This window comes from Heterostelium album (assembly GCF_000004825.1).
Source record: "Heterostelium album PN500 unplaced genomic scaffold PPL_scaffold2, whole genome shotgun sequence".
Classification (NCBI taxonomy): Eukaryota; Evosea; class Eumycetozoa; order Acytosteliales; family Acytosteliaceae; genus Heterostelium; species Heterostelium album.
The window spans coordinates 1,320,196-1,335,093 of NW_008805064.1; the positions used below are offsets into that span (position 1 = coordinate 1,320,196).

The 14,898-nt window shown below is 30.3% G+C and overlaps 7 protein-coding genes across 7 annotated transcripts; 4 read left to right on the forward strand and 3 right to left on the reverse strand.

The window, feature by feature from the left end:
* Positions 1–197: 197 nt before the first annotated feature.
* Positions 198–6,072, forward strand: PPL_01840 (Sulfate transporter; the record flags this gene model as incomplete). The annotated part of the gene is made up of 8 exons (XM_020572841.1): positions 198–639; positions 2,504–2,709; positions 2,927–3,800; positions 3,883–4,135; positions 4,198–4,570; positions 4,631–4,900; positions 4,967–5,254; positions 5,320–6,072. 8 exons carry the CDS (start codon positions 198–200, stop codon positions 6,070–6,072), a joined length of 3,459 nt encoding a protein of 1,152 aa, XP_020436958.1.
* Positions 6,073–6,259: 187 nt separating this feature from the next.
* Positions 6,260–7,760, reverse strand: PPL_01841 (uncharacterized protein; the record flags this gene model as incomplete). Its single annotated transcript, XM_020572842.1, is given in 3 exon segments — positions 6,260–6,307; positions 6,327–7,128; positions 7,624–7,760. 3 exon segments carry the CDS (start codon positions 7,758–7,760, stop codon positions 6,260–6,262), a joined length of 987 nt encoding a protein of 328 aa, XP_020436959.1.
* Positions 7,761–8,058: 298 nt separating this feature from the next.
* PPL_01842 (uncharacterized protein) lies at positions 8,059–8,681 on the forward strand (the record flags this gene model as incomplete). Its single annotated transcript, XM_020572843.1, has 3 exons — positions 8,059–8,262; positions 8,365–8,398; positions 8,500–8,681. 3 exons carry the CDS (start codon positions 8,059–8,061, stop codon positions 8,679–8,681), a joined length of 420 nt encoding a protein of 139 aa, XP_020436960.1.
* A 364-nt stretch (positions 8,682–9,045) lies between these two features.
* Positions 9,046–9,312, forward strand: PPL_01843 (uncharacterized protein; the record flags this gene model as incomplete). The annotated part of the gene is made up of 1 exon (XM_020572844.1): positions 9,046–9,312. The coding sequence occupies one exon, from the start codon at positions 9,046–9,048 to the stop codon at positions 9,310–9,312; it is 267 nt and encodes an 88-aa protein (XP_020436961.1).
* Positions 9,313–9,486: 174 nt separating this feature from the next.
* On the reverse strand, positions 9,487–10,099 carry PPL_01844 (uncharacterized protein; the record flags this gene model as incomplete). Its single annotated transcript, XM_020572845.1, has 3 exons — positions 9,487–9,624; positions 9,698–9,841; positions 9,926–10,099. 3 exons carry the CDS (start codon positions 10,097–10,099, stop codon positions 9,487–9,489), a joined length of 456 nt encoding a protein of 151 aa, XP_020436962.1.
* Positions 10,100–10,234: 135 nt separating this feature from the next.
* On the forward strand, positions 10,235–11,804 carry PPL_01845 (uncharacterized protein; the record flags this gene model as incomplete). The annotated part of the gene is made up of 3 exons (XM_020572846.1): positions 10,235–10,681; positions 10,734–11,260; positions 11,495–11,804. The coding sequence occupies 3 exons, from the start codon at positions 10,235–10,237 to the stop codon at positions 11,802–11,804; spliced, it is 1,284 nt and encodes a 427-aa protein (XP_020436963.1).
* Positions 11,805–11,863: 59 nt separating this feature from the next.
* On the reverse strand, positions 11,864–14,681 carry mcm3 (DNA replication licensing factor MCM; the record flags this gene model as incomplete). The annotated part of the gene is made up of 5 exons (XM_020572847.1): positions 11,864–12,508; positions 12,581–12,876; positions 12,908–14,071; positions 14,150–14,445; positions 14,527–14,681. The coding sequence occupies 5 exons, from the start codon at positions 14,679–14,681 to the stop codon at positions 11,864–11,866; spliced, it is 2,556 nt and encodes an 851-aa protein (XP_020436964.1).
* Between the last annotated feature and the right edge of the window lie 217 nt (positions 14,682–14,898).

Sequence of the window (14,898 nt, forward strand, 5' to 3'; positions counted from 1 at the left end):
TTTCAATTTTTTTATATAAATAAAAATCATACTTTACTATTAAAACAATTATAAATAAATTTATTATAAAGTATAAATAAAATAAAATAATATCATTTAATTAAACTATTACATTTTTATTTTTTATCTTTCTTTATCTTTTTTTTTTAATTGAAGCTATTAAAAAAAAAAAGAATATATTTATATAATATAATAGAATGAGTAATAATCATAGTAATCAACAAAATGAATATCAAAAAGATGATCCTAGTCAACCTTTATTATTGAATAGGCAGCAAAACGATATTGAACAACAACAGCAAATTCTTGGTCAACATCAACTTCATTATCAATCACCACCTTCAACCAGCACTACAACTACAACAACCAACCTATCAGGCAGTACTTCATACTATCAGAATATAATTAATACTCTAGATGACAACAAAAGTAATGATAATAATAATAATAATAATAACAATAGTAATAATATAGATTACAACAATAATAATGAATTACCTCCACCCTATTATTATGGAGATATCAATAGTAATATTTATCCACATCAACCATTGATTTCGCCAAGGGTTCCTCACAGGCATGATCATGATTCTTGCTATTGTGATAACTATAATATCGAAGATTGCTCAAAAAACGATAGTGAATATCGAACCATTTTACTTATACTGGTGTTGGGATTCATTTGCTGGCCAGTATGGGGCATACCGCTTTTTCGAAGTAAATTCAGGCTGTCTCGCAACCACCATGTTAGACAAGTTGCAATGGCTTCAGTTCTCTTATTTTTCTTTGTTCCCATGATAGTTCTTTTATTCTTTGCATTGTTTTATTTGCTTGGGGTTATAAAAGTATCTCATGATGCTATTTAAATATAGATAATAAATAAATAGTATACCTCTTCCAATCAAACACAAAATCAATTTACATTTTAAGGGTTAGGGTTGGGTATAATATCAAATTTGCAATCAAATAACTGACCTGCAATCATTATTATTTTTACATGGTTTTACACTTTCAGACTTCTTTTTTCTTATTTGTTTATTTGTAAACTATTTCCCACTTTATTGGTGAAACAATTAGATTTAATAAAAGGTTGTTTAGTGAATAGTGGTGAATAGTGGTGGACAGTGGTGAAAATGGTGGAAATGGGGAATTTTATGATCATCTATTGGTCAGAGGATTGGTTTAGCAATTTATAACCCACGAACAATTATTTGTAAAATTTCACCATTTTCACCATTTTCACCAACTTTCACCAATAAACATAATGATCAATCAAAATAAATTATAACCCACTAATAAATGTTTGTAAAATTTCACCATTTTCACCATTTTCACCAATAAAAAAACAAATAAATATTTTGAGGATGATTTATTTATGTTTGATTATGTTTCGGCACGAAAACACCATACACAATCCATATTGGTCTTAAACTTTAAGATTCAACGTAAAAAATAAAAACCAAACCCCAACATCAAATAAAAATTAAAATTCTAACAAGAATTTTCAAATCAATTTTTCAAAAACAATTATGTTGATTTTTATAAAATCAAAAACATTCTATTCCTTCCTTTAATGCATCTTATTTAATTCCTACGCAATCAACTCCTACTACTACAAAATATATAATATTATCTAAAGATACATATAGAATAATTCTTTTAATATAAATAATCATATAACATTATAATAACAATCATAATATTACACACTGTTGATATCATTCTTTTGATTTTCAAACCTTTCTTTCTTTGCCTTAACTAGTAAGTCAAAATTTTGCAAAACCACTCTCAAAGATTATACTTTTTTTTTTATTTTATTTTAATATTATGATTTTTCAAAATTTTTTTATTTTTTTATTTTCATTTACTATGACATCACACCCCCGTCTCAATTTTAGTCGGGATTTTTCATTTTTTCATTAAACATATAACTAATTAAAATAATAATTTTTGGTAGTAAGTAATTATTTTATTCATGGTGTGTAGGGAGTATGAATGTGGTGACAACAAAAAAAAACAATACAATATGTTTCCCCAACTCATACATACACCATAAAATGATCAACTAAATCCCTGACAAATCTTTATAAAAGATTTTAAAAATTTATTGTTTTATAAATTGCACAATTTTTTTATTCATTCAATATTACAACTTTTGTTTAAGAATAAAAAGGTAAAAAAGAAATTTAGATTTGCAAGTTGTTTGGTTATAAACTGTTGTTTTATCACTTTTTCACACACACCCACATGTTATATTTGTGTGTTATTTTTGGGTGTGTGTCTCTTTGTCTTTTTTGGATTATATATGTTTTTGGTGGTGCCATAAAATATGACCGGTCATTACTTTCATGTTGGTAATATTTCAATAATTGAAATCAAAACAACAGTAAAGAGGATATTTTTTCTTTAATATCGACCTGATGAAAATGTAACAATCTATTTTTAATTTTTGCAACATCGCGACGCGATGACAGATAGATTTGATATCTCTCTAAAATCATAGAACCACAATATACCAAATATCAACAGCAAAACCAAGAAGTACAATATAAAACCAATCAAAACTTTCATACCTCTAACCAAAACCACCATATCTTACATTCAAAACAGCCAAACATTAACTGTCCACAAATTTATGCAATCGGTAACAAATCAAATTCAATCTGTCTTTTAACAAAATTATTCAAACAATTTATTAAAATTTCTTTTGTTTTTATCATCTTAAATGTTATCACTTTCATAAATTTAGTATCCTTTGTTTTATTTTATTATTGAGTATTTATAACTTTGGATATTAAAAGTCTTTTTTTTTTTTCTTTCAAAAACATAGAATTAATCTATACTGGATTTCTCTTTAATCAATTTCCTGTCGAATTGATTCGAGATTTTTAGTTTGGAATTACATTTACCGCCTGTAACACATCAGACTACAATTGACGAGCCACTACTCAAGAAGGAAAAGATGATTCCTTCTGAAATGATTGGCTATGGCAGTGGCGGTGCCACCGCTGGTAATGATAATGGCTACATCGAAGTCGAAGTAAACATGAGGATCAAACGTAGATTCGAGGATTCAATCACATTCTTTACAAATATCATACAGACAATGATCGTTGTCAAGCCCAATGAAGTTGCTAAACAGCAAGCCGAGACCATAGTAATCCCAGAGGTTACAGACAATATCAATCACCTATTCTACACCGATTCGAATCTGATCAATCATTCCGCAAATGCAAGCGGCAACTCAACTCCTAAAGACTTGGCAGCATCCACTACTTTGTCAAGTCCATCAGTACTCTCACAATCACAATCATCATTCCATTCTCATCAATCACATCATTCATTAAGATCAAGTGCTAATGTAATGAATTCATCACCGCTACTTCAACAGATAGCTGGTTATTCAAATGAACATATTTCATTTGACAACAATATTAGTAACAACAACAACAACGACAATAATAATGAAAATAACAAAGAAGATACAATCAAGACAGACAGCAATGAGAGCTCACAAAATAGTGAATCAAAGTCTAGGAGAAGATTATTATCAAGCTCAAACGATGCAACCGATGATGAATTGGATACTTTCAAAGTCTACGAAGACGGTAGTATGCTCATGCAAACTACAAGTCCAGAGAATTTCGAAATGATGATGGATATCACAAAGAAAATGTGGAAATTATCATATAGATACAGAGAGCAACTCTACTTCTCACTATCATCAGTACAAGATTCATTAGTGGTCGAACAGTTAATTAATCAAAGTTTTAATTCATTTGTAGATGATTGTTATATGGGTAAGAACTAGTTACAAATATCTAATTATACTATCATATCATATTTATTAATAATATATCTTTTAAATCATTATTATAACAGAGATTTTTGAGAAATTTGAAGATTCATATCCACAACAAATTCATCTATTAAAAATAATGAGAAATTCACCTGAAAAGCTAACAGAGAAGAAACCAACTGAATCATATATACCAACTACTAAGATCAACAACAAGAAAGATCAAAAAGTAGATATCTTCTCTGTATCAAAGAGAGCTTTCAATACTTTTAAAACAAATTATACATTTCTCTCGATTTTTCGTTCTCTTTTCCCAATCAGTGTTTGGGCAAGAAGGTACCTATCAACAACCAGTTATGGAATTAATATTAATATTAATATGTTTTTTCTTTCAAAAGATACAAGTTACATTATTTAAAAGATGATGTTTTAGCATCATTAACTATAGCATTTATGTTAATTCCTCAGGCAATGGCGTATGCAATGCTTGCTGGATTAAAGCCAATATATGGATTGTATTCTGCATTTATATCACCGATTGTCTATGGTATTTTTGGAACATCGAATGAAATTCAGGTTGGACCAGTGGCAATGGTGTCTTTGTTGGTACCTAGCATTATTGGACTACCAACTACACATGAAGATTATGCCACCTACGCAATGTGCCTATCTCTCCTATCTGGATTGATTTTATTGATATTTGGATTTTTTAGACTTGGATTCATTATCGAGAATCTCTTAAGTAATCCAATTCTTCTTGGATTTATTCAAGTAAGTTTAGTTTACTTGATTGGAGAACACCATATCATATTCTAACAATTATTATTTTAGGCTGGTTCAACATTGATCATTCTAAGTCAAATAAAGAATTTTACAGCAATTCCGATACCATCAAATTCAGCTACCATCATTGAATACATGGAAGGAATCATTTCTCACATCAAAGATATTAATGGATACACTGTTTTAATGGGTAGCGTCAGTCTTGCAATATTGATTGGTGTCAAATATATAAATAATAGATTAAGATATAAAATACCAACTGCCATCATAATTTTGGTTCTTGGTACTCTTATTTCATATTTAGTTGATGTTAAGGGTGTATGTATAATAATAATAATAATATATAATAGTTTTTAAAAATATTAATAGTTTTTTTTTTAATAGAAACTTGGTATTAAAATTGTAGATAATATTCCATCAGGTATTCCATCACCTCATACAGTTCCACTTACATTTGATAAGATTTCAAAAATGATTGTTGGTGCATTCATTGTTTCGATTTTAGGATTTGTCGAAAGTATTTCCATTGGAAAGAAGTTTGCAGCATACAAAAAGTACTCTATACATACTAGTCAGGAGTTGGTTGCTCTTGGAATGTGTAACATTGTACAATCTGCATTCTCTGGATATCCAACAACCGGTTCTTTTTCAAGAACTGCAGTTGCTTATCAAGTAGGTCAATTACAATGATAGTTTAATTAATTTATAACTAACTGTTATTTTATTTTATGTATTAGATGCAATCAAAATCAAGATTAACATCGATTCTAAGTGGAATTATAGTAATGTTTGTACTTTTGTTGTTAACACAAGTGTTCAAATATACTCCACTTTGTATACTTTCTGCTATTGTAATTTCAGCTGCCATCACTTTGTATGAATTCAAAGAGACAATTGAACTCTACAAGAAGGGTGAGTTGATTGGATTCTTCCAGTTGTTGTTTGTATTTATCATGACATTACTGGTCGGCTCTGAAACTGGAATTATTATTGCCTTTGTTGTTTCGATTCTTCAGATCATTTTCTTTTCGGCAAGACCAAACTTGGTTATTCTTGGTCGTCTCCCAGGTACTCTTGTATTTAGAAATGTGAATCATTACCCCAACGCAATTACATATCCAGGTGTAATGATTATTCGTTTCGACTCTAGAATGACTTACTACACCATCAATCATTTCAGAGATATCATGAATAGTATGGATATGACACCACCCAACGCCCAAGATGTAAAGGTAATCGTGTTTGATGCTGTAAATATTAGCTCTATCGACTCGACTGCAATGGATGTATTGAATGATATGCTAGATATCTACGAATCAATTGGTGTTACCGTTCTCTGGTCTGATTTGAGACCTATCATCTACAGATCGATGAATCAATCTGGTTTCCTTAAGCGATTGAACAAAGATCATATATTTACAAGTACAAGTGCTGCAGTTGACTATGCTATTTCTAATAACAAAGAGGTATTGGAAGTGACCACTCAATAATAATAATAATAATAATAATAACATTACATAGATAAATATTAATATTAGTAATAATAATAATAATAATAACATTTAAAATTATAATATATAATTATTTTTTTAAATAAAAAAATAAAAAAATTGTGTGCATTGTTTTATTTATTTAACATGATTAATACCCTGTTTCCTTCGGGGTTGGTATATTCTTCTAGTTTGAATCTACTATGTGTCTTTGGGAAGTTACATTTTTTGTTATCTGTTATTTTAATATTTACATACTCCAAGAGTGGTGAGTTGGTTGGAGCTTCAATGTCCACTAGGAATTGTCGCAGTTGTGAGGATACGTTGTGATCTACTAGAGTTAGACTTTGAAGTGTCTCTAGTTTTAATAGTTGTTCGAAATTACATGGTGTGTTGCTGAGGCTTAGCACTGATATTGGTACCTGTGAGAGCATCTTCTCGAGGTCGATGTTGCTGATTGATATCTTTGAGAGTTTGAGATTGGTGAGCGATGAATTCTCTTGTAATTGTATCCATGGATTTGATATTAATGGTTCGTTGGCAGTGTCCGGTACATTGGGCCTGGTGATTCTCTTGATCAAAAGTGTGTCAATCGTTGATGGGAATCGAATTTCATTACAAGCAACATTTAAAAAAGTGAGTGCTAATTTTCGTGGTTTGAGTGACTCTAGTGATTTACGATAGTCTTCTGTCAGATTTGAAATCGAGAGACTTAGATTCAGTGTTGATGGAAGCTGTTCGATATAATTTAATATTGATTGTAAATGATTGTTTGTTTGTTGTGTTGGTGTGCTTGGTTGTGGTATTCCAATAAATAATCCGAGGTGCATGAGTGTTTTGATTTTAAGAAAGACAGAGTAATCCAAATCCGGTTGAAAACTCAACTTTAGAGATGATAAGCTAGAGAGTAATGGTTGACCGACAAAGGTATTGATGAGCTCTGGTGTGTCTTGACCGTTGAAAGAAAGTAGGTTTAGATCATCTATGGTCATATTGACTGGCAAATGAGCAGCATTTTTCAAAAGCCAGTGTTTCTCTTGCTCGAATATCGCAGCACTATAAGTGATGTGGAATTGAATGTTGTGCGGTAGTTTTGCAGAGAGCTTAGCCAGCTGCTTTAGAGCGGTAGCGTTTGAACAGCTGCGAAGGGAAATCTTGAATCGAGTGTCCAACTTCCATGTCATGAGATTAATGGATTCGATGATATCGCCCAACAATTCAAAGTTTGTATTAATTGATATCAGCTGTACATCCTTTAGCATTCGAATGGCATTGTCATTGTTTTTCAGAGTGTCAAAGTGTCGGTGGAATCGGCTCGATTGGTCATCGGTAAAGACATCACATGAAATATAGTACACATGCTTCCACAGGGAAAAAGGAGAACCCAAGTGCTTGACATATTTCGTGAGATGATGTTTCTCACAATGATCGTCATACATTGTAAAGTAGAGATCTACCATTGGACTAGTCAAGTGGAACCATCGCCAACACACCAATCCAATAGAGAGTAATGTTGTTATTTTATGTTCGCCATGGTATACCCAAACATACTCAATAATTTTCTTTTGCAAAGTGACAGGTATAATTTGTTTATCTTGTTGTTGTTGGTGTGATAGTTTACAGTTTATATCTTTACAATTTATATTATGTATATGTATATGATTTGATTTCGTTAAATTAATACCCATTATAATTTAATACGGAATATTTATAAGAATAAATAATAAATAAAATAAATAATAAATAAAATATAATAGTATTTTTTTTACGTAAAAGTCATAAAGTTTATTTAAATGGTTAAATATAATAGATATAATAAATAAATAAGAACACTTCTGTTAAAAAACGAAGTGATTTTCATTAATTTAAAAAACAAAAACAATTTTTTTTAAATTTAATTTGATTTTCTCTAAAGAACTAGGTTTTCCCCAAATCCAACAGAAATTTTTCGACTATTTTACTTTTTTTCACCACAATAATTATAATATGTTTAGATATAATTTCAGACTGTTCAACTTTGCCAAAAATAATAATCTCATTGTTAATGCAGTCGATATCAAGTTGAAGGAAAAAGGTAAAAGATTGGATGTTACCTTCGATAATGGTAGATTTTTTTCATTCTGTTCTGAATATCTTCGAGTTGAGAGCCCTTCTGCAGAAGTACAAGGTCATCATTCATCACAAAAAAAAGTAATATTCCTTTGCAATCTATGATATAACAATCTTTTATTCATTTCTATTGTTTTGATTTAAATCATTCTTTTCATTTTATATTGATATAAATATTTATAGATTGTTTGTGGTAGAAGATATGTTAGAATTATTGGTGTGTATTCACAGTCCTATTTTTTTTTTTTTCGAAAAACAAAGAATATTTTTTCATTTAACACATAACAATTATTTTTATATGTTTTCTATCATTTAAAGGTATAGAACCGGTTGGAAACTATGCAATTAGATTGATCTTTGATGACTTGCATGAATCGGGTATTTATAGTTGGAATACACTTTACACGCTTGGTGCTACCAAGTATTCAACAATGAAGAGATATTTATATAATTTAAAACAATTAAACAAATCAAGAGATCCTATAAGAAGTCGTTCTTAATTTTATATTTCGTTTGTCTTTAAAAACACACCACACACCAAACACCACACACGGTTAAAAATTAAACAATTTTATCACAAAAAAACCACTTTTATGTGAAAATTAGTGTTGTTCGATTTAATTAATTTCAGAGTATATTAAACAAACACACAACTTAACCATTTTCATAGATACACACAATTGTTGGTTTTTAACAATAACAAAAATTAAGATTTAAAATAAAAATTATTTGTTTTTATTTAATTATTTTATAACATTTAATTTGCAACATTAAATAAAAAAATAATCATTTTCATCATTTATTTATCATTGCTTGTCAAGATTAATAAACTATCGGAAATTTATTCAATTCAATCACACAATAATGATTCAATATCCAACAAATCAACAGAGCTATGAACATTCAGGTGGTGCTTCGCCAATACAATCCAGTCAACCATATCAACAAAATTATCTTTCAAAAGAATTGAGCGAAGAAAACAATAACCACAACTTTTTCCCATTTGACTCTTTGGTAAAGATTACAACCGACCCATTCTCCAAAGGTATCGAATCTGGAGGCGCTGGAAATATACCCATCTACTTAAACAAACCTTTGTTTGGAGGAAGAACTGCTGCTTTAGAATATTAATGGCATAAAGAAAGTAATAGAAGAAAAGAAAAAAAAAAAAAAGCATAGAAAATGTATAAATAATATAGTATCGAAATTTGTAAATATATAAAATCCTTTTTTTGACAAACCTATAAATAAACATTGTTGTTCAAATATAAATAATTTAGAGTTTTTTTATTTTATTTTATTTATTTATTTATTTTTCTTTTGGATTACTTCGTTTTCGTTTGCGTCGGCATTCATAAAGTATAATCCTATCATGATTAAAGTTGCGCCTACCCACCATTGAGCTGAAAGACTATCATGGAAGAACAACCATCCAAAGAAAGCCTTTTTATGTATACAAAAATATCATTAGAATTGTATTTACATATAAATTAAAAAAAAGAGAAACTTTACTTACAGTAAAGAAAAAGTTTGAAGCTGTTGTAATCACTGTTGATGATAGAGATGATGATAAATCCATACTCTTTGCAGAGTAACGCCACTGCATTGTAGTACACAATGAGATACCACCAATACTTATTGCTCTAAGTGCATAGTCAATCTATAACAACAACAATATAAACATGCTATCGTTAGTTTAAACATTGTTTTTACTTTCCTTGCATATAGTTTAAAATGATCGTACTTTATCTTGTGAAATAAAAGTTGATAGAAACTTACTATCAACAACAATCTTACCAAATACACCACTTAGCGATGCGAATATTCCACCTATTAAAGCTAATATGAATGCATATCTTTTATTCTTTGACAATGAAGATGTGTTTGTCTTTGATCTTGAATTAACTTTAGAACTCATAATTATTTATTTTAAAATTAAAATGATTGGCATCAATGCAATATTATTATTACATTCCCTTTTTGTTTTTTTTTTAGTTCACTTGTTTTTTCTTGTTCAACATTTGACAGAAACAAATATATAATAACTCTTATTATGTCAAGTTTTAATAATGATAACGATAGTAACAGCAACATAATTGTAAATAATAATGAGAAATCAAATTTATATAGTAAAGATCTAATAAGAAAATTAGATTTCTATGATTATAATTCTTTGATCAATCTAATTGAACTCTATGATCTATATTATCGATCAAAAGATAATGAAAATCTTAGAATTAAAATACTAAAGTTCTTTGTTACCTATCATCGGTTAAAGTTTGTACATTATATAGATATTAAAGGTTATATCAAATGGGTGGTAGAAATATTCTATGATGAATCTAAAGAGATCTATGGCTATCTCTATCAAAGTGAAATGCCAGTTATAACATACTCAGATTCAATCGATGAGAAATGGATGCAATTGATATACACTATCAATTCATTCTATCCTCAAATTCTATATGATATCAAACATGAAATCATAAATGACAAGAGAGTAAATATAAGAAATATAAAATAGATTTATATATTATTGACAATTAAATTAGTTTAAATCTTGGTTTACTCATTTAAATGAAACAGATAAAGATCAATTAAAAAGTAGATTGCATTTAGAATATATTGGACATAATGAATCTATTTATAGAAATACATTATATATGTTAGGTTATAAAGATAGACCTATTAAATTTGACTATGAATATTTAGTTGATTATGTTTATAATAATAATAATAATAATAATAATAATAATAGTAATAATAATAATAAAGTTATCAAATCAACTATAAATCAAATAACTATTATATCAGATTTAGTTGTTGAAAAGATAATAAGTGATACATTATCAATTGTAGATTGTAAATATCTGTTTAATAAGGAAGACACTGGCGCTATGAAGATTTTAAGTAATCGACATATATTAGATTTGGCAGTGGTTTCGAAACAATTCTTTAGAGTCATATCAAAGATCATCAATAACTATAGTTTCTATTGGAATAGTTATATAAATATCAACCGTGACGAATTCAATTTAATAAGTGCACCACCTCTGTACTTTGATTATGAATCGATCAAGTACATACCTTACGATCGAGGTTGTGACTATGCCAAACACCTTCTCTCGAGAGTGGAGACATTCGCTATTCAATCAGATGAGAATGATTTCAAGATGTCTGGAGCGTTGTCCCGAGATCTACACGATGGCAGAGCATTTAGTAGATACAATTCGTGGTACAGACAGTCGATTAATCGCAATGATTACTTGGTGTACCCGCCTCCTATGCCACACCTAAAGAATATCATTATAAGTGAATACCGTGGTTTAAACTCGAACTACAGTCACCTACTGCGACATATCATTATGAACACACCCAACGGCAATGGACATGGAATAGAAAATCTTTCACTCTCGCTTGCTAACGAGAGAGAATATGGTTTGGTTTATCATGAATTCTTCACTCCTTTATTACAATATCACTCAGATACATTGAAATCAGTTCGTATCGATATAATACATTTCAATATATATGATGAAAGATTAATGGCAAGGCTGGATAAACTCTCTCATACTTTTGAAAACAAAGGAATTAATTTTAGAGTGTTTACAATGTTAAATTAAAGTTGACAAGAATTCGAATGATGAATGTGAATTAAATAAATCAAATACAATAAATTTTATTAACCAACCATCGATCTAATCTTGTTATCTTTAGATCTGTGGATTTTTCCGATATCTATATGGTGTTGTAAAAGTTTGTCAAAATCTGGATACTTTTTCAACAGTTTTTTCTTTAATCCATCTATATCTCTAACACCAGATATTAAAAGTCTGTTTACTTCACCTCCAAATCTCTTAATTACTGTTTCGTCCAATGAGTTTGTATCCTGATCAGACTTACTACTACTATTTTGATTATCTTTTTTAACTTTTTTCTTTGTTTGAACTATAGTTTGATTATTTTCTTCTTCATCGTTATCATTTTTAACATTATCATTATCATTATTATCATTATTATTATTATTATTATTTTCTGCACCGTCTTGATCTTCTTTATCATTATTATTTTCATCTGCTCCGTTTGCTTCATCATCTTCCATCTCTTCATCCTCCTTGTCTTTGGCTTGTTGTTTTTCATTTTTTCTTTTTACACCCAAATTTCTTGGTTTGGTCTTGATTTCGGTCTCACTAAATAGTGCATGGTGTAGAATATCAATGGCAACTTCAGCGTCGGATCGCTCGACAGTCAATGAAAGTCGACATTTGGCATGTGCTGTTGATAAACGAATCAATGTCTCCAAGGTACGTGTTGTTATTGGTAATGTCTATTGATGATGTTGTTTTATGAATTAGAATTTAAAACATAAAACTTATAATAAATAAAAATATTAACAAACCTTTTCTCCTTCTTTTGATCTCAACTCTGTATATGAAGAAATAATAAATTCTCTTGCTTCATCAGTTAGCATTGGCTTTGTTCTGGATTTAGCAAAGTGGAGATACTTTTGGATAAATGGAATAGAAAAAATTTCGTTCTCTCTCTCGCCATGCAACAATTTATCCACTTTTTGGTAGACCGGGGTTTCTAAATCCTCCTCTACGATCTGTTTTATATCCATTTCACCACCTAATATAGACGATGGTTCCGTTTGTAAATCTAATATACAATTTTTAAAATTAGACTTGATAAAACCTAAATAAAATAAACTATAAAATCTACATACATGTTTCTGAATCACTGGCACGACGATATCTATGCATACGTAGAATATGTTCAGATATATGTCTGTCATGATCGGGATTTGCTTGATCTAATACAATAAATAATAAATCAAATCTGGATAAAAGTGAGTCTGGAAGACAGATATTCTCGTGTGGACGCTTATAACGATTGTATTGACCGTAGATTGGATTTGCTGCCGCTACGACAGAGCAACGAGCATTGAGCGATGCATGGATACCGGCTTTGGAGATGGTTACAGTCTGCTGCTCCATAACTTCATGAATAGCTACACGATCGTCATAACCCATCTTGTCAAACTCGTCTATACAAACAATACCACGATCTGCCAGAACCATGGCACCTGCTTCCAATCTACGCTCACCAGTCTCAGAGTCGGAAGTGACGGCAGCAGTGAGACCAACACCTGAAGAACCTCTACCGGTGGTGTTGATGGCAAGAGGTGCAATATTCAAGACGAATCTTAGCAACTGTGATTTCGCTGTTGAAGGATCACCAACCATCAATATATTGATATCACCACGAAGATGTGTGCCATTCGGCAGATTCTTTTCTACACCACCCAGCAACAAAAGCAGTAAACTCTTCTTAATATAATCGTGACCAAAGATGGAAGGTGCCATAGATTGTGCCAGCAATTCAAATAGGTTTTCGTTCTTTGAAGCCTCACGAATATTGACAACATCTCTTGGTGTAAATTTAGGTCCGTCTGTTTCACGATCCAACTTTTTGATACAGTTGCAAATCAATACGGTTCTGAAACGTGTGGACTGTCTTGTTCCATTGGCACCACCACCTCCACCAGTGGTCATTGGCAATGCTCTGTAGATACCTACAACCTGTAGACGATCACCTGGCTTACAGCTATCAACTAAATCATTATCGACAAATATTTCAATCGATCTTGGTAGCTGACCTGCTGGCGAACACTCTGGCATCTCCTGAATGGTCAAACACTGGCTGTCTTTGTATTCACACAAACCGTACTCTGTCACTAATGGATTGCCAGCCGCATCCTTTGATAGATAGGAGGCACTCGTTGGAATGGTATCGTCCAAAGTAGCATCTGAATACTGTTTCTCTGACATTTCTTTGGTTTTCTCACAATAGTGTACACTTTTCATAACTTTTGGTCTTACTAACGAACCTATTTACATTAAACGCAAAATAATTTAAATAATTAAATTTAATAGAAATATTTTTGCTAACAATATAATAATCTTACATTTTGTTACGATTCCGTCGATGCAAACCATATTGGAAATGAAATTAGCTCTCAAACCTCTGGGAGTTACATGTTTCGAACCAAAGCTACCTTCGAATCCAAGAAAGTATGGAAATTTCTTTCCATTCCTATCGTTTGAATAGGCACGTTTGCTCATGTCAACTTTTTCGTCTTCTTCCATTTCGTCATTCTCCTCACTCAACTCTTTTGCCAACTTTTCTTTTGCTCTGAGATGCACTATATTCTCGACTGTTCTCTGAAATTCATTGAAATATTCAATTGGACGAGCTAGAAATCTTTTTAAATCCAAAAGCAAACCAGCTATTAGAATCGATTCAGTGTAATATAAATAATAATCTATGATTGATTCCACTTACTTATCAGCTAGTGCAGGATTCTTTGCTCTCATTGTATCTATATTGACTATTAATCTCATTTCATCTTTCTCAATGATTTGATCTATTACATCGCTATAGTGCTCTGATACGAATTCAGAGAATTCGCTTGCAAGTGCTTGTATATCATCACTCATACTTTAAAGTGGTCTCGCAAACTAGCTATATATTCTTTTAATCTATTTTAATTATATAAATAAATATTTATTTAAAGATTATTCTATTCTTTATGCTGCTCATGTGAAACATTAATAATATTTAATAACCAAAAAAAAATTTCCCTCCCAAATTTAAAAAAAAACAAAACTTTTTTTTCTATTTATTTTTTTGTTTAAATCAAAAGTGAATAGATAA